The following is a 19,603-nucleotide window of genomic DNA, read 5'->3' as shown; positions in this document are numbered from 1 at the left end:
TCCCACTGTGTATCCCTTGCATATTTCTCTGAGAATAAGAGAGCCCGAGTGACTGAGCAAAAGGGTTCTAGAACAGTCACCATGAGTCCTAGGGGATCAGGGTTGTCATGTTCAGTGGTTGCCCGAACCATCCGCTACCCACCTAGGTTTAGGGGTACTCATGGTGGCACTGTGAGCAAGCTGGCCTATCGAACAACATATCCTGAGGGGGTGCATAGAATCAGTCTGCCACCAGCCCAATGGTTATGCCACCCACAAATGTGCAGTTCCTACCGTAGGGTGGAAACTACACAAAACCAGCTGAGTAGAAGGTAGAGGCTATGATATTGCCATCAGGGAAAAGTAAATGTAACTGTACCTGGTAATCTGATGATACAATCTGTGTCAGTGAAGGCTGCATCCACCTCGTCTATCTTCAGAGTCCCAGTATTCAGCTTCACAATCACTGTGTCGGAGCTCTGCTTCCAATCCATCTGCATGTCTGAAAAGAAAACAAAGTATGAGAACCCTTACAGATGCAGAGAATCTAAGAAGCGGGGACCATGAAGCTCACAGAAATTAACTGTATCTTAGAAGCTGTCTTTATGCACCCATCACCATGCAAAGTAACATCCAGACAAACACAAAGTACATCAAATGTGTAGCTACACAGAGAAAGAGAAAGTACAAACAAGATTCTATGGCAGGACCGGAGGCTTTGGATTAGGCTAATCTTTCTTCCATTTATTAGCTCCAGCAGCCTTACAAAGTACCACAGTCCATGAAAACAAACTACATTTACCATGAACACAGGGAGAAAGGGAAACAGAAAAAGTCCAACATAGGCCTCCAATCATAACTTCCCCCGCGGACGCTCTTATCCTCCTCTTTCTTCGCTGCTCCAGCAGCATCAAGATGAGCGACTTTGTTTTTCCTACTCTATTTTGGGTTTATTGTGCTTAATTGTGGTCATTTTTCTGATATTGCTTACTCGGCTCATTGTCAGCGTGATCGGTACACTGTTTACTTTTGCGGAGTTTTTCCATTACAGGTTCGGCCGCGGGAGCGCCGTTTGCTCCTTCGTGGCCGGGGAAGCTTTCCCTCAGGCTCTCGGCGCAGTGCGGCCTCCTGCCGCCAGGGGACCGCGCACCCTTTCGCTTTGCGCACTGCTAGTTCTGCCGCAACGATCAACGCGGTTCAGAGGGACTCGCTGCAACCGCGGGGGAAGGTCTTTGTCTCCTTAAGCGCGTTTGGGCCGATTTATAGCTTTTGACAGCCCCTGCCTGGAGCCTGAACACCGGCGTAGTGGGTAGGATTGTGGTCGTGAAAGGAACCGGCGCAGGCAGGTTTCTCTATACCCTCAGAATATAGAGGGCGCTTGGTCCCAGGCTTTTGCCTCTTGTGTATTGCACATCTAGTGCTTTATTACTCTTGGGGACTCTACCCCTTATCTCAACCCTTTGATTGGAGTGCATATTGAAGTGGGGGTAACCCACAATGGAGTATGACAATTATTATGAGGAAGAGGAGGAAGAGGTCATGTACCTGCCAGTGGATGATCACTTGTCAGGTCATGGACTCCTTCATCCTCAAGGCGGTGTCCCAAGTGGTTGCGCCATTGGAGAGGAAAATTGACCTCTTGCAGGCACAATGTCAACAACCCCTCGAGCAGAGGGAAGACCTGTCGATGAACAACCCCCTACCTCCAGGCCAACCTTCCACTAGTGCGGTGGACCCCACACGCAAGCGTCCTTTCGACGCGGGGTGGACACGAACGTTTTTGCTCGCCTCAAGAAGGCTTTTATGGAGACCAGGACTCGCATACCACCCAGCAAACCGGAGAAGGCTCTGAGGGAACCCTCTTGTGTTCCAGACAATGGGGCTACAATGGACCCAGACTAGTCCCCCCCAGGTGTCCGACAGGGAATCGGAGAGGCCTTGGCGCCCATCCAAGCCTACCCAGTCTGCACCTCCCAACCTAAGCTCAGACATGCTGAATCCTGACAAGCTTTTACATCCACGCTCATCACAGTGGGTCCCTGCCCCTAAAGTGGCAGCCTACATGGCGGGCAGACTACGCAAGCCGCTAGACCAAAAAGTGAGGAGCTGCCTGCGCGCGGAGTGCCCTTGACCTTCCCGAGGGTAAAGTTGCAGTTACCCCAGAAGTTGACCCTAAAATGTCCACCTTCTTAGCAAAGTTTATCCGCAATCCCAAGAAGGGCATTGATCGTTCGTGGAGAGCGTGCCAAGATAAACTCTTGGACACGGCAGGACACTTAGCAAAAATCCTCGGGCCTCGGGCCCCCTGATCTCTCCGGACACCCTCTCTAGTTGGGCGCAAAGGGCCATCATCTTCTTAGGTAACGCCAATGTGGTGATATCGACGGAGCGTCGCAGATCCCTGCTCATAAAAATAGATCCTAAGTTGGGGGAGTTGGCAACCTCAGAGGCGGGTCCCATTGCGGAGGGTATTCTCTTTGGAGACCTCTTCGTGAAGGAATTAGGTATATTTATTAATACCTTTTAACTCGCTCGACAAGGCACAAACGTCGATTAAACGGATCTTCACCCCGAGTGTTTTGGCGCAGCCGGTCGTGGCAGGGGGTGCTCGACTGGCCACCCTTACAACAGAGCTTACTTTGTGCAGGGTGAGTCCCATAGAGGACAGTACCAGGACCCAGACAAGTTTGGGAATTTCTATCCAACCAGGAAGTTCCCCCGTCGCAGAGGGGGCAGAGGACGTGGAGATGGCTCCTATAACAACCAAAGAGGTGAGAGTTCAGACTTTGGGGGAGGTGAAGTTGGGGGCAGACTACAATTTTTTCATCACAATTGATCTTTGCTCACCTCCGACGCTTGGGTTCTACAAACTGTCAGAGGCTTTCAGATAGAGTATGTCGAACAGCCTACCCAGCCCAGACGCACCAGACCCATAGCTTTCACGTGGGAGCAGAGGGAGCTTATAGATGGGGAGGTCTCAGACTTATTGCAGAAAGGGACGATTACCCCCTCTACATTGCACCACCGGGGGGTTCCTCAGCAACCTCTTCTTGGTGGAGAAACAGGATGGAGGCTACCGACCCGTAAATCAACCTACGAGAGAGTTCAACAGGTGGCTCATCTACCGCCATTTCAAAATGGAAAGGCATTCACCTCCTGAGAGACTTGCTGCAGGTGCAGGACTGGCTAGTCCGCCTGGACCTCAAGGACGCTTACCTTACGATCCCGTTTTTTCCCCCCTCACAGACTATTTCTGCAGTTCCAATGGGGTTCTCGGATTTTCAAATTCGCCTCCCTTCCTTTTGGGCTATCTTCCGCTCCGTGGTGTTTCACCAAGGTGATGAAGCCCGTGGTGGAGCGCCTCAGGTCGGAGGGCATCCGGTTGATAATTTATTTGGACAAAATTCTCATTAGGAGTCAGTGTCCTGAACGTCTGCTGACGCAACTGCAGCGAACAGTGTTCCTCCTAGAGTCTCTAGGTTTTGTCATCAACAGGACCAAGTCAGACCTGATCCCTTCCCAGAAGATGCAGTTTCTGGGCTTCATGCTAGACTCGGTGGCGGCCACCTTGTCCCTGCCATCTTGGAAGTTATCCAAGATCCGGCACGAACTGAAGCGTACGCTGACAAAGCCCACGATTTCCCTACGCCACCTGGCCAGGGTGGTGGGACTTCTTTCGTCTTCGATTCAAGCTATATTTCCGGGCCCCTTGCACTACAGGGCCCTTCAGCGCCTCAAAGCCTATCATTTGCGCAAAGGCCTCACCTACTCTCAGGTCGTGCCCCTCACAGAAGAGGCCAAGACAGAACTGCGTTGGTGGATCGAACATATGGAGGCTTGGAATGGCCGGGCAATCTTCGGTTCACAACCAGACCTGGTAATAGAATCGGACGCCAGCGGTTCCGGTTGGGGTGCTCATTGCAGAGAAGTATCTACCGGCGGAAGATGGCCCTCCGCCGAACAGGCCCTCCACATCAATTGCTTGGAGTTGATGGCGGGCTCATTCGCGGTAAATGGCTGGACAAAGGACAGGATCCAGAGCTGTGTTCTGCTCAAGATGGACAATGTAGCAGCGGTGCGCTACATCAACCATCTCGGGGGGACACGATCCAAAGCGTTGTCAAATCTGGCACCCGATCAGTGGGAATATTGCCTTGCCAACCAGATATCTCCGTCAACGGAACATCTGCCGGGTTCGTCCAACCAAGTGGCAGACTGGTGCTCTCGTCATTGGAAGGACACCAGCTTATGGCAGCAACACCCCAGTGTCTTCAGGGAAATACAATCTCGATGGGGTCCCTTCTCGGTGGACCTCTTTGCCTCCCGTCTGGACGCTCCGCTGGATCGTTACTACAGTTGGTCGCCCGGTTCTGGAAGCATCAGCAGTGGATGCTTTCCTTCAGGATGGGAGCAGGGATCGGGGTTACGCATTTCCCCCCCTTCACAATGATCATGAGGTTATCAAACCAGGTGAGGAGACAGCAGGCGGACCTAGTAGTGATCACCCTGATATGGAGGTCGCAAGCCTGGTTTCCAGTTGTGATGGAACTTTCCTGGGATTTTCCAATCCCTCTACCCCTCGGTCACAATCTCCTCAAGGATCCTCAGGGGAATCCCCATCATTTTCTGGTCACGGGCAGACTACGCTTGATGGCCTGGCGGGTTACAGGTGACGCTGGACTGTCCCGGGCCTTTCGGAGGACGCTGCCCTGTTACTCTCTAAGTCCTGGGCCGAGAGCACCAATAAGAGATACCGGTCCGCATGGTCACGGTGGGGAAGTTGGTGTCTTCGACAACAGGTGGATCCTATGGGGGCAGACATTGTCTACATCCTTAACTTTCTAGCCTCGCTGGCCAAGGAGGGGCTGGCCTATAGGTCAATCAACACTTTTCGTTCAGCTATCTCTGCGGGCCATGTTCCATTGGATAATCACCCGCTAGGCGAACACCCGTTGGTTTGTAAAGTGTTGAGAGGTATCAGGCTCTCTGTACCTCCAGAAACGCGTTATTCCGTGTTGTGGGATGTAAACAATGATCTAAACCTGTTTCGATCATGGCCGTCCAACAAGTATCTGTCAAGGAAACAAATGCAGGCTAAGCTAGCCATGTAGTGTTTGATTTCGTGTCGCAGGGTTTCGGATGTGAGGGCCCTAGATCTCACGGGACTGGTGTTTACCCCAGAAGGAGTTACTTTTCACATTTCCAGACGTACTAAGTGTTAGTCACGGTCTGTATCCTACCCTGCTTTCCCGGACACCCCGAAGTTGTGTGTGGGCAAGGCACTCAAGGCCTATGAAGTGACGACAATAGATATACGTCCACAGGATGTTAAACAATTGTTCATTACTATTACTAATCCACATGGGGCGGTTGCATCCCCTACGATTGCGAGATGGGTCCGCTGGGTGATGCAGGAAGCAGGTATAGATATTTCCCGTTACGGCACTCATTCGGTGAGGGGGGCAATGGCCTCCAAGGCTTTTTCGCTGGGCGCGAGATTAGAGGATATTTTGAATGCCGCAGACTGGTCTTCGGCTTCCACCTTTAAGAGTTTTTACTTTAAACCCGTAGTGACTCTGGGTTCTTTGGTGGTGGACAAGCTTTAAACTAGCCTAATCCGAAGCCTCCGGTCCTGCCATAGAATGCAACATTTCCTAGCTAACATGCAGGAAAGTTTCAATTCTATTAAGGACTCGGAGGCGAGGATTAGCCTACCCGGGTTTTTTCATCCGGACCCGCCCAGAATTTCTCAGTATGGATGGTGAGTACCTGTTTTCACTATGACGATTCATGTCAGACACATTGTTTATGCCAGGGTGGTTTACTTGTTTGACATGTCGTGTTGATTAAGACTATTGCATAGAGTTCTTGGCTCTCGACATTACCTACATTTTTTCTGGCCCTAGGATCGGAAGCAGGAGTGACCAAAGACTGCCTTGATGGAGTCGCACGAAGAAAGAGGAGGATAGAGCGTCCTCACTCATGGTTGGAGGCCTATGTTAGACTTTTTCTGTTTCCCTTTCTCCCTGTGTTCACGGGAAATGTAGTTTGTTTTCATGGACTGTGGTACTTTGGAAGGCTGCTGGAGCTAATAAATGGAAGAAAGATTAGCCTAATCCTCGCCTCAGAGTCCTTAATAGAATTGAAACTTTCCTGCACGTTAGCTAGGAAATTTTGCATTAGTATGGAGTAATTTAAAATTATTTGAAAAGGGTGGCTATTGTTAAGAAATCTCCAGGAAACCAGTACACTAGTCTTCCTAAAACTGTGCATACATAAAAAAAAAAATGCTTTAATCACCAATGACCAAATATTCACTGTCAAATATATTGGTTAGAGAATGGAACATGAGGAGCAGTCAGTTAAACGTTCAATTTAAAGATCACCAAAACATGCAGGTCAGATTCAATAACTAGCAGGTGCAAATTGTATTCATTCCAGGACAATAGAGTACTACTGAATTGCAGAATAGGCATTGGGCATCAACATACCATGTATTTATTGGTTGTAACGGCTCTCTAACAAAAACGAAAATCATCTTCCTGCTTAACAAGAGAGCAGAACATTGAGCATAGAGCGTAACATTATGCAGTTTGCTTAAGAGGTCTGCAGACAGCAAACTGTGATGCGTCTTTGATTCTGCACATTTCAGGCCTCAGTCTTCACCATCCCTAATAAATGCAGCAAGACTCCAAAGGTCTGTGACAGTCTAGAATATACAAAGCTCCATAGGCACTTTGTGTAGCAGCCCAGTGTAATATAGGCGTCTGATGTACCATGTGAATCATTGTACAAGCAAGTCTAATATCACTCCCTTATGCAGGAGGCAAAGCAGACAGCAGGGCAATTCAAAGATCCAGCAGGGTAATTCAAAGATCCAGCAGGGTAATTCAAAGATATAGCTGCAGCAAAAATACAACTGCTCTGAACCCAGAGCAAAGCGCCAGCGAGAGAAATAAGCACCCTTGCCATTACTCTAATATGAGGTTTGTAAAAACTAATTTTTGTCTACTATGCCTTCTACCCTCAGACCCAACTTGCTGGCCCTGTGTGATACTGCTCCTCTTTGAGCCACTGTATTGCGGAGGTTAAGGAGGTGAAAGTGACACATGCCATATTGTCTCCTCCCCTCCCAGGGTATCACTCATGGGAAAAAATTGTAAGTTTGATGTTAAACGAGATTTCCTGGTTTAATAAGGAAAATGTTACTTACTCTGTAAGCATCTGTTTGTGGCATGTTCACATGCTGTGTATACACCTGCCATCTAGTGTTGAGCCCGGATGTGTGCAAGTTTTTATCTACGAAGAAGTCTTTCGAGTCATGATGCCTTCTCCTTTTGCTGATAACATTAATGTAAATCAACAACATGGCGAGTGAGGCTGTTCATGCAAAAACAAAAAAAAGTGATAGTAAAGGACATTGCAATGGTCACAGGCACCCAAGGAAGAGAGTGGGAACATGTAAATCCACAGCACTTCATGCTACAAACGTGCTTGCACGGTAAGTAACATTTTCCATTTGAGGTGTGGCTGTAGATACACACGCTGTACATAGACTGTTAAGCAGTCCTCCCAAAAGCGGTGGCTATCCTGTGGATGTTGCAGTAGCTTGTAAGAGTGTACGAAGTACTGTCTGGCCAACACTGGCTTGTTGCCGGGCTAGCACATCCATTGAGTAATGTTTAGCAAAAGTGTGTGGTGTAGACCAGGTAGCTACTTTGCATATGTCAGCTATTGGAATGTTCCCCCAGGAAAGCCACGGAGGCTCCTTTTTAGGTCTCGCCTAGCGACGCAGTGCATGCGCTACTCGCCTTGGCGAGATCTATTGTCGTTGGTTTCTTGGCCGAAGGGGGACAGGAGATGTGCACGCGCCCAGAGGACAGGCGATATGCATGTGTACGGCTCTCGCACGCATAGAGCTCGTGTCGTTTCAGCACAGCGCGCGCATGGCGCGCTTTCCCTTTCCCTCCCTCCCCCCGTCAGCTCCAGAACATCTTGGAAGCTCCCAGGGACCCTGCACGGCGTCAGCAGTCTCGGAGTCGGCTCGCCGTTCTTTGATTGTGGGCAAGTTGTTGTAATATGAAGCTCATAAAAACCTTTTCCCTACGCCTCGCAGTGCCAATTGTTTCTCTGATACATAACAGTTCCGACTTTCCCTTTGCTCCCACACTTCGTTCACAGCGTAGCAGCGGTTCCTTTAAATTTCTAACTGCGCCACAGTAACAGTTGCTCCTAGACTACGCATGAGCCATGAATGTTCGCCGGCATATAATTTTATCATGAACTGTCAGCACCAAATTGGTCTCAGATTCTTTTACACGTACTCTACTCAGCTTCACGCATTTGCAGTAACTTTTTTCTCCGCTGCAATACACAATATCGAACTAAGCCAATGTGACAGTTGGTCTTTATCACAAAAATTGACTTTTTGAGATGGGATGTCCTGCGCTCGCCTCAACTAATCGCTTTCACAAGTTTGCTTTCTTCCGCTTTTAAAAAACAATCCTCTTGCTACACTTAAACATGGTGTCTCTTTCACTTTACAGCATATCGCGCTAATTCTTCTTTCTTTCAGCTACGCTCCACATTCATTTTCTTCTTATTGATATATTTGTGTTTTACACTGGTACTAATGAAATTGAACCCTTGCCCAGACAGTGTTAACACCTGTCAAAATGACAAAATTATTGAGTAATGCGATCATAAAATATGACGAATTATGCCACATAATTTGCCTTTTCCTGCCACATGATGTCAACTGTGCTAAATAATTTGATCCTCACCTGCCGCATAATTCCAGAGACATGGCTTTATAAAACAACATCAAATTCCACCTACAAATAACTTCAGAGAATATAAACACGCTTGAACGTATGGAATTATTTTGTTTGCTGCTATAAACTACCACAAATATTAATCTTTTGTAGTATCAGTCAGTCATGTTTTTTATATGGTGGCTAAAACAAAACGAGCATTTGTAATGCAATAGGACTCGCATGTACCCAGTGTTTCAGAAGGATGACATTCTGAAGAGTTACCATATGGAAGCGCTCTGAGAGAATGTATTAGTTTAGGGGCCTGAGGTCCAGAATAGATCGGAGAGAACCATCCTTTTTGGGAATTAGGTAAAAGAGAGTATACACCCGTTCCCAGGTGATGATGAGGGACGATTCTATAGCCCTCTTGAGAAGGAGCACTTAGACCTCTTCCTTGAACAGCATTTGGTGTTCTGAGGAGCGTTTGAGGGGTGGAAAAGTGAGAGGCATAGAAGGGAGCTCCAACCACTAACCATGTTGCATAAAGTCAAACACCCACTGGTCGGAGATGTTTCACCATGCGAGGTTGAACTGCTGAAGGCACCCCCCACCCCTCCGAAAGGTGTTTTGTAATAGAGGGGAAGGAGAGGCAAGTCAGGGCTTGGCATGGTGGTGGCAGCCTTAGGGGAGTCACTTTTACCCCTATCTTTTGAGTTGTTCGCTCTGTAGGATCCCCTAAAGTACCATCTGGCAGAGGACTGATGGGCCTGTGAACGCTGGTAGGACGTGAAGGCATCGGGGGAGGTGGTCTTTGAGCTTCCACTGTAGGGTGTGCAACGAAAGGAGTCACGAGGATCAAGTGTTTGGAGGGTGTCTATAGTCTTCTCTGTCTTCGTATCCTTCTCAATTTTTTCTAGCATCTGGTCCACCTGCAGTCGGAATAGATGCTGACCATCAAACGGCATGTTAAGCAGGTTCTGCTGAACTTCTGACTTGAAGCCAAAGTCACAGAGCCAGACGTACCTGTGCAAGAGAATACTGGGCTAACCCCTCTGCCGAGGTGTCGGCTGCATCTATTGTGCAGTGTATAGTGATGTTAGAAATTTGTTTCTCCCTCAGGGACGATCTCATAACCTGTTTTCATGTATTCCTCTTCCATCTCAAACCACTGGGCGTAACCATACCTGGTATAGAGCCCAATGTAATTAGCAATACGCTAATGGTTGGCCAATTGGACACCCACTCTTCTACCTGCAGTGTCTACACGTTTACATTCCTTATATGGTAGAGGGGTATCACCAGCAGCCTGGGAGTGAGCCCTCTTACGGGCGGTAGTGACAACCAGGTACTCAGGTGGGATGTGGCCACAAATGTAAATGGGGTCAGGCTTTGTATTTCTTGGCCAACCTGAGTGTAATGACCTTAATGCGGAAGGGGTCTTGGAAAATGTCAGGGATAAGGAGCAGCATTCCCTAAAGCATTGAGAGGCATTGGGTGGAGCAGTGGGTGGAGGAGAGGGTCACAAACAGAAAATCCTCTTCTAGAGGTTCAATGAGGAGATCCACCTTATGGAAGGAGGCAGTCCAACCAATTAGTTTTTGGTAGGACATGCAGTCGTCCAGATGGAAGGTGCGGGTAGGGTACAAGTCAGGATCTGTGTCGCTGGTGGGTCCACAACATAGAAGTCTCATGAGACTCTCTGCAGAGGAGTGTGAAATGCCCCCTCCAAAAACCCTCTGTATCAGAGTGCGGTGACCCTAAGGTGTAAAGGAAAAGGGGTCTCCTGGAGAAGCAGGTAGGGAAGATGAGGGCTGGTGAGCAGACTGAGGTGATGGGTGTGTAAAAAGCAAAGGTCTTGTTGCCATGTCCGTTTTATTCGCTGCTTGGGTGGAGCTGGAATGTCCAGGCCTTCCTCAAAGGACAGCTGATGCTTTGATGATTGAGCAGCAGACCCCAGAGGGAGGACGAGGATCTGGCCAGTGAGGGAATGAATAGCTAAATCTTTGTCGATCTCCTCTTGTAGTTTATGGTGGATCGGTTTGATGTTGACTGAGCTGTGGTCGGACTTGCTGGTCGACACGGAGAGTTTCAGATCTGAGAGCTGTTTGGGTGCCGCAGGTGTTGACCCCGTTGGGCAAGTCAACACCAAGGAGGGAGTGGTCCGTGCCGCAGCAGCCGGCCTCAAAAGGATTTATCGGCGCTGAGCTGGGCGTTACAACCAAAGACAATGTTTGTTGCCAACCATGGCCCAAAGGCAGAGATGGCCTGTCTCTGATGCACCAGAGGCACTGAATGACTCCTGGAATGGGTCCGCTCGAGTTGTCGAGGGGGAGGGGATTCTATACTTATTGCTTGCTGAGCTGGTGGAAGATCTTTGACCTCCAGGTTGGAGCCAGAGCCATTGCTGAGGGAGAAAGCTTCCTCATCGGCAGCCAATGGCTGCGGATGGTACTCCTCTTCAATGTCCTGGTGTCGAATAGGTCCCAGGTAGCATCTGCACTCCTAAGTGACATCTCGAGATGGCAGGCTCGGCGGTCGAAGAGAGGTTTTTTTTTTTTTAAAGAGTAAAAAGAGCGACAGGCATTGCAGGCAGCCTAGTTGGGTTTAGGTGAAAGAGAAACAGAACAGACCTGATGGGTGTCAATCAGAGTGAACTTTGCTTGGCAGCGAGGACAGCAGTGGAATAGTGTCTACTTCATCACCATCGAGGCAGGTGGAGAGACGCAATCTGGAGACGGAAGTAGGTCCCGAATGGCGTGGCCAATGAAAGGTCACGGTCGACTCAAACTCTAGTCAAGCAAGGCTAGAAACGTCGATCGGAGATGGAAAGAACAAGGAAGATGTCATCAATAACAATACCGACAGGGGAATGAGCCCATGTAGATCGAAAAGAGCAGTGCAACGGATTTCAACTGGAGCAGATGTCTGAACCAGACGGTCAAAAGAAAACAATCTAACAATGGAGTCAAAGCCTATGCACATCAGCAGCAAGAGGAGAAGTCACTGTACCTCCTAACTCAAAAGACTCCTTCGTAGAAAAACAACTTGCACCCATCCCGGCCCAACACTAGATGGCCAGAGTATGCAAAGCATGTTTATCTACAGCCACGCATGCCTCGGACATATATTTTACAGACACATATTTATTTAAGGCTTTCACTTACTCTTCTTCATCTGCTGGTCTGCTGTAGTGTTAATCACATTATGCCTCCACCAACCACAGCATTCAGTATGGGGCACATGGTCAGCCCACTTTAATCACTGGCTAACCAGACTGAGTGGCTGAGCATATTATGTACACTCACGCAAAATATAAACCCCTTCAGTGTCAGAGACCACTGAGCCAATATGTGTTTTTAGGTCTCGTCTGTGACAGCGCATGCACGCTCGCTACAAGAAGGGGCTTGAAGCCCGCCAATTGCTTAACATTCGCTGGGCTCATTGTCACGCTTATTTGCTGCTTTCTAATTGGCCAGCATGTGCTGACTTCACTTCCTCTTCTTTCTAATGGAGCATGGACTAAGTATTGATTGCGTCAGCTTGACTGCTGTCCTTCCACTGACCGCAAAGTGGTTGTGACACTACTTTTACTTTTTCGTCCTCGCTATCATCCTTGTTGAGCCTCTTGCCATTTGAAGCGATGTTTTACAATGCTTCACACACTTCAAAGAAGCCCTTTTTAGGTCTCGCCTTGCTATCACGTAAGCGATCTCAAAGCGAGACTATAGGGGCTTTTATAGGTGCTCCCAAAAAGCGGATTGCATGGCTAGCACGCGCACAATCACGCGCATCGTGCCGCCATGCAATCCGCTTTTTGGGAGCACTTCAAAGGGTCCGCTCCCCTGCCTCGAATGCGCTCCCCCGCCCCCAAGCGCGCGCGCGCCACGCTCTGCCAGGCTGGTCTTCACCAGCTGCTTCAAATCTTCCCGGTCCTTCCCGTTTATTAACTTCTATATTTCCCATCCCCTCTCGTTTTAAACTACTTCATCAATTCTCGTCATTCAAACACACCCCATTGAGTGTTGACTAGACTGAAGTTGTAAAAAAACAACGATGTGCCTTTTAAAAATAAAACGTACATTAAGTCCCAAAGCAAGCGTGGCCAAGTGCAACAACACAGATTGAGAAAGAGAAACAAGCATTTACAATGCAATGGTCTCGGCATTGTTAAAGTTAGAGCTATTGGCATTGCTCATGACATTATTTTTGTTTATGTTGTTGTTTTTAAAAGATTTAAAGAAACGGCATTGTTATTTACAATGTCAATAGCTTAATCACTCTCAAATGCTCCTGCAAGGGAAACGCTTTGTGTGCTCTTGCACCCCCCCCCCCCCACCCCTCCCACTTGTAGCGCGAGGCGCACGCTTGTTTAAACCAACGATGTGTATATTCACAAAGCGCTTACAGGCTGTGAAGTCAAAGAGCTATGAACACCCACCTCTGCGGCCCCCTTCTCTTCCTAAATCCATTGTTTATTTTTGTGCAGGTTGATCTAGCGCAACCTCTACCCGAAGGTATTGGAGCGCTTTAAATGACCACCAGTTACCTTACACAAGACACATTCATTTTTTATAAACACGGGAAGATTAAGATATCACAGGATGCTGAACCAAGGCCGACACTCGAACCCTGTGCGTCAGCTCCAAAGTCGGCTGCTCTAGCCCCAAGTCCACGTCCTCTGTTTGAATTATAGGACCCACTGACCTGCCTCTTGACCTCGACCACTTAGGAGACTTTGAAGGGGAATTTGTTTAAGTTCTCGTGTGCCCTGATCCATGCGTGAGCAGGTCGCCGATTACATGTTTTTCGCTGTGCCTTCTAAGACTTGTAGCCCTACTTTTAACTCATTCTTACAGGAGAATTATAAATCCGAACCTGTAACAAAAATACAATCTGGGTAGGATTAACTACCCTCGCAAGGACCAAGGAAACTACACGACCCATCATGCATCTGAGCTCACACTCATCATGTAAGCAGAACCCGTTGGCCCGAACAGTCAGAGGTTGTTAATCTCCCCCCTCACAAGTATTCCCAAAAGTTCCCTTCCCACCACAGCCGCACCACAATCACTATGTCTGCCAACTTCAGTGCTGAAAGGAGGTGCAGTAAAGGGGTAAGCTCAAAGATGCTAGATCTGCCGGAGAGAAAAGAACCAATGTATAGTGTATGCTAACATTGTGAATAAAATCCTCAAGACAAATAAAAGCTAAGATAATACAATTATAGAGCATTTATTTCCCCCCTCCCCCTTCATGGTATCATCTAGATTGCTGTTGAACAGTGGAGGGAGTGAGTAGAATGTCCTTCACATTAGCAGCCTCAGAAGGATTAAAGGCTGTGTCACCTGCAGGACTATTTTTATCGACCTCGGAAAGATAACATGCCTAATTTGAATTATGATATTTATTATCTCCTAGGCCACTCGAATGACGCAGAAAGGGAGGCCCAAACTAGGAGGCAAAAAAGGCAACTATGCAGTATAATGAGGCACTTTTTTACAGTATTGCTTCATTATTTTGTGTTTTTATATACTTGCTAAAACTTTCTGGCCAAAGATTTGACCTCATTGGTACCAGTTTAACAACCAAATATGGTCATAAACAACTGAAGGATGGATAACCAGTCAACCTTTGCGGGTGGCATTCTATTGTGCAGAAACAGGGGTCGCCACATATTTAGTAACGTTTGATGCGATTCAGCTAGACGCATTGTTTGGTTAAAATCTGCAGATACAGCAGTGGATGGATCAAGTGGCAAATGGGGCAAATCTATAATTATGTGGAAAACGCTGCGGCTGCAGAATCGCATAATTCAAGTGGCCCTGATTATATAGATCTCCGAAGGATAACAGGTTGAGTTTCACATATGGCTGTAAATATAATCAACCTCATAAGGATTGCGGCCTATATCTGCCCAATCATGACAGCCTGGGTTTAACGGTACTCTTTGCAGTAGGGTCCCAACACACTGAGCTGCCTTTAGAGGAGTGACCTATAGCGCCTTGCCCATCACACGAGGGCACTGTGGGAGGTGTCATGACTTGAAGGTTCACCACCGCAGCGCCTCATGAATAAGGCACATCCTCCCGGCTTGGCAGAGTCTGGCGGCTCTTAAATTGCATCAGAAGCTTGTTAGCAAACAATAGAGCGCACAAGGGGCCGGGAGGGGCCGCGGGGGGTGGAAATGGCGCTGTAATTGGATAGGGCGGATGCACTGTACTTAAAGGTAGGGGGGAGGATCCGTGTCAAGCACCGGTACTGTGCCATAGCTGAGAGCTCCGCAAGGCTAACTGCAGGGGAAGAAGAGTGCACCTGTGGCACCCCACACACTCACCTCGCACTCCCAGCTGGACCCATGCGGACCCGGGGGTGCCAGGGCACCGCGCCCACTCTTCAGCGGATCCTTCGCTCTCTACCCGCTGCAGCTGAGGGTGCAGTGCACAGAGGAGCCAAGGGCGCATAAGGAGCGGCGTGGCAGAGAGGGACCCTTGGACCTCCTTTCTGCAGCTCTGCCAGCACTGAGGACATCCTGGTGTACGGGGGACCCCAACAGTGCAGCTCCAGTGCAGGAGGATGCAGTCTTCCAAGAAAAGGCTTAATATTGGAGCTTAGACCGTTCCCGGGGAATCCGGAACTTTGCACCGGGAGTTAAAGTGGTTAGCGCAAGATCACACGGATGGTGTCAAGTGGAGAAACCAGGATTTAAACGCGTTATGGTTTGTGACCTGAGTTGGAAACGTAAACATAAGAGCACACCTCACCACAAGCTCCAGGTTGCGAGGATAGGGCAGCAAGAGCCATGAACACCGCCGCCTTTCTCCGAGGCGAAGCAGAAATGCCTCGGAGAAACGCAGTGGCGGTTTCGGATTCGGGGGCGTGTTTTTCTTTTCTCTCCTCTTGCCATTGGCTGGAGGAGAGAAAAACACGCCCAGCGAAAAGTAGCGAAAAAAAATGCCCCCGAATCCGAAAAGGACGGGGCTTGTTTTGCGAGACAAAGACTCTTCTCCGATGGCTGGTCAGCATTTAAGAGGCCAGCCAATGGAGAAGAGGAGAGAAGAGGGGCGGGTTCAAGCCCCTCTTCTCCAAAACGTTAAATCTCGGAGCGAGACTGCCCAAGTGCAGCCTTCGAGCCGAGACCTAAAAAGGGCGTGGCTAAAAAGTGGAAAGAAGAGCACGGAACACGCCCCCGAATCTGAAAAAGACGGAGCCTATTTGGAGGGACGGCTCTCTCCTCCAATGGCTGGCCTCCGTTTAGGAAGTCAGCCAATAAAGGATTTCCTTTTTAGAAGTAAGGTTACATTTTGTACTTTATTTAGGGTGACCAGATTCGCAATAAAAAAAAACGGGACAGTACACATATATAGAAGTAGGAATACATTTTTTACTAACAGTCGACATAAAAGTCGGACTAATTGACAGCTGTCATAGACATAGAAAAAGAACTACAATGACAGCCACCTCTACAGACACAGATGAAGAATTACAGACACAAATCAGATGTGTGACACAGACAACAATGGATATTTAAGCTAACAGCATGTGCATTATAGAATGTTGGGTTTTTGCATTAACACCAAGAACGGCCTCCAAACTACTAACTAAACAGTTCCTGCTTCGGTCATTGTAGTCAAATAAATAATACAACATGGAACATTACACCTAAAACAAGCCAGGACTATTAGCTTTGTCAGTTGTTGTTAGTTGCATAAGATAAATAAGCAACAACTTTGGCTTCATTGTACATAACATTGAAAATGGTTCAGTTCTGGAATGATGAGACTGTGAAAGAACTATAACAGGTCTCTTTGAAGGCAGTGAAGGGTGGTATGGCTGCAGCGGTAAGATTTGTTTTTCATCCTGATGGCAAAAATGGAGAGACCGATAGAGACCCGTCTCATCACTTGTGCGAAGTAGGGAGATAAATGTCCTGGTTAGGTCTCGCCTGACCCAGCGCATGCGCTGGTCTGGCGAGACTTATTGAGAGGGCTCCAAAAAGTGCTACCAGGCCAGCCTAGAGCTACAGTGCCAGTGCGCGTGCATGCGCGCCGCGCTTTGCCGCGATTACTTACACTTTCGCGGCCGCAGGGCCGCTTTGATGTTTGATCGTGATCGCGATCAGTTTCACTTTCGCGGCCGCTCGGCAGCTTTGCATAGCCAATAGGTCCCGCTTTTGAGACCTTATAAGTATTTAGTTATGCAACTGTTGCATGGCTAAACACTTATAAGGTCCCAAAGGCGAGACCTATTGGCTATGCCAATGCTTGTTCTCCTTTGAAATGGATGTTTGGGACAACAGCTGTTAACTACTTCCAAATGTATTCTCACTATGGCATAGACTTGGAAGCAACTTTTTTCTTTGTGTGATAGGATTTTTTGCCAAATGCCATTTTTTTCAACCCAATACTTGACACACAGTATAATACTTCTTACAAATCCATCTAATCCACTAGTGGAAGTAACATTGCAATTGTTAGGAAGTGGACCAAGAAGTCAGTTAAACACAGAAAAGCTAGCTAGCATAGATGCCAACTGGCAATATCTTCCTCCAGCTCTGGCTAACACTGCTCTGGATTCAGTTATTTTTGAGACTGTACTTACAATGTAAAAAGTAAATCTACAAGTCTCAAAATACATATTGCAAGAAATTGGGACATCAGTTGTGAAGGAAGTGAGCCAATCGCATACAAGAAGCCTGCAGCTTTCTCAAGTACTCTTCTGTGGCTCGGGACTCTCTCATGGTATCTAAGCAGAGCAGCCCTAAGCCTGTTCAGTGGGATTGGAATGGGCTAGAAATCCTTGATCACTACTACGCAACAACACTCAAAAAGTCATTGCCCAAGCAACTTTTTAAAGGAAAAGTACCTTTATTTTACACACACACACACACACACACACTTCTAGAATACTATGCATTAATTACAATATATACAATCAGGTAGATGGAAACACTTTGGTGACACCAGAAGAATATGTTACCCCTTAAAGGGGCCTGAACCCCATAACCACAATACCCCTTTCCTATACTAGAGATGCAATATAATATTATTAAGGGGGTGTCATCAATTTGGCAGGCCTAGTGGTTTTGGCACTGTGTCACCATATTTATACAAGTAAAAAACATGCTATAAGCCACCATTGCAACACCACTTAAATCAATGGGGACCGCACCAATACTAAATACTACAGATGGTGATACAAAACTTTGCATTGTCAATCATCTACATGTCTATACAGCGCTATACAGAAAAACATGAGTCCCAGAGTCTTATTTCTACTTTTACTATGCGAATACTGGAACTTTTGGACCAAGCAACAGCTGCCCCACACTCCAGAGGCCACCTGCAAAGGCTTAGCCTCAATGATCACCTGAAAACCTGGAAAGCCTCTGCTGGGGTCAGGGATTCAATTCCCAGTGACACTGGGTGACTTTTGTGGCAACATTTTTGTAAAGTTGTTTTACTCCCTGCAGTCCCCCAAACACTTCATAGATAGTTGGTGAGGCTTGTGTCCTTCTTGGGGCACCACATAAGTAAAATGTTCAAATGTTTGCACTGCACCAGGGGCTTATTGGGTATTTCTTCTCCCTGGTTTGAATATTATATTAGTGGCTTTGCTATGGGAGAAAATGCTTTATTTTCAAATCAAAAGCAGCCCGCACCTTGTTTTATTTTTCATTAGGTGTGTCCCTGCCCCTTTTGAAGGGGCACATATCTTTGCTTTGATGGTGTGGGGGGAACGTGGGGAGCCTCTCCCATACAAGCAAACTGGTTCCCCTTTATCCTAGTTTCTATTGCAATAGGCACGGGAACAGGCTTCATGTTTTTCCCACCCGTTGTCAGTAGGGGCAGGGAAATGTCAGCGAAGTGCTCCCCACTCCCCCCAGACAAGAGAATGGGTAGCAGGGAGGGTACACCCACATAAGTGGGGCACGGTGGCGCTCCTCCATACCCTGTGGTCTCGAGGATACAGGGTTCCCCCTGGGACAATTGTCTTCTGGGTCGGGTCCAAATGGATGGGCTCTTAGGCATCATGGTGAGGGAGACAGACAGACAGACAGACAGACACCCACACCCACCACCACCACCACCACCACCACCACCACCACCACCACCACCACCACCACCCACCCACGGGGATTGTGGAGACAGCGCGGGAAGGCGCTACTTGATATAACTGCGCTGGTGTGACTCAGCGCGCTTAAAGTGGTTGGCCCCCCTGCTGTTGGGCTGAAACGGGGACTGCCTGAGCTGACTGTGCTCATGCGGAGTGCTGGAGGATAGTGAGCCCCACGCAGGAAACCAGAAAGCAACGGCTGTTTGCCTCTTGCCACCCTCACGTGTGCTTGCTGATGGGAGGCGGGATGTGACTGGGGTCCCTGCTGAATTGTTAGAAGGCTGTGCACATCCGAGTGCCCGACGGTCCATCTGCTACCCATTGTGCTAAAGGTGGAGATACATTGCACGGCGGCACCGCTCGGGCCGCAGTAATCATCACTGCCCCCACGGCACAATCCTGGGATAGGAGCCCCCTATTTTCAGGAGAATACCTGCTGCACACCGACGGAACATTCTTTGTATCCCTGGACATCACAAAGCAGTTAACGAGAGTGGCGCTGGGGACTGAGTTGACATGAAGGACAGCACCTGTGATTGACTTGGATGGAGAGCCCTGCCAGAGCTTTCGGGGAAACTGTGTGAGGCCGCTCTGGAATCCTTTGTAAGAGCTGTGGCGCGGGTCCTGGTGAGGGACGGACAGGACCCGTTGGACGTCTGAGGGGCACGAATTGTTGTTAGTGAACTGAAGACTGCAGTGACACTTGAGTTCTGGTGGCATCTTGGTGGGATCACCCGGGGTGCCCGACGGTCCAT

The 19,603-nt window shown here is 48.3% G+C and overlaps 1 protein-coding gene across 9 annotated transcripts in view; it reads right to left on the bottom strand.

Moving 5' to 3' along the window:
• Window positions 1–19,603, bottom strand: part of USP19 (ubiquitin specific peptidase 19) — a 638,025-nt gene that overhangs the window by 482,957 nt on the left and 135,465 nt on the right. For all 9 annotated transcript variants that reach the window (XM_085624327.1, XM_085624331.1, XM_085624330.1 and 6 more), the window contains one exon: window positions 359–481. In XM_085624327.1, coding sequence (XP_085480453.1) covers window positions 359–481 — 123 coding nt within the window. The remainder of the gene's footprint in view (window positions 1–358; window positions 482–19,603) is intronic.

Source organism: Triturus cristatus, chromosome 9, assembly GCF_964204655.1.
Source record: "Triturus cristatus chromosome 9, aTriCri1.1, whole genome shotgun sequence".
Lineage (NCBI taxonomy): Eukaryota > Metazoa > Chordata > Amphibia > Caudata > Salamandridae > Triturus > Triturus cristatus.
Note: the sequence above shows the minus strand (reverse complement) of the source record. Positions and strands in the feature narration are given on the sequence as shown.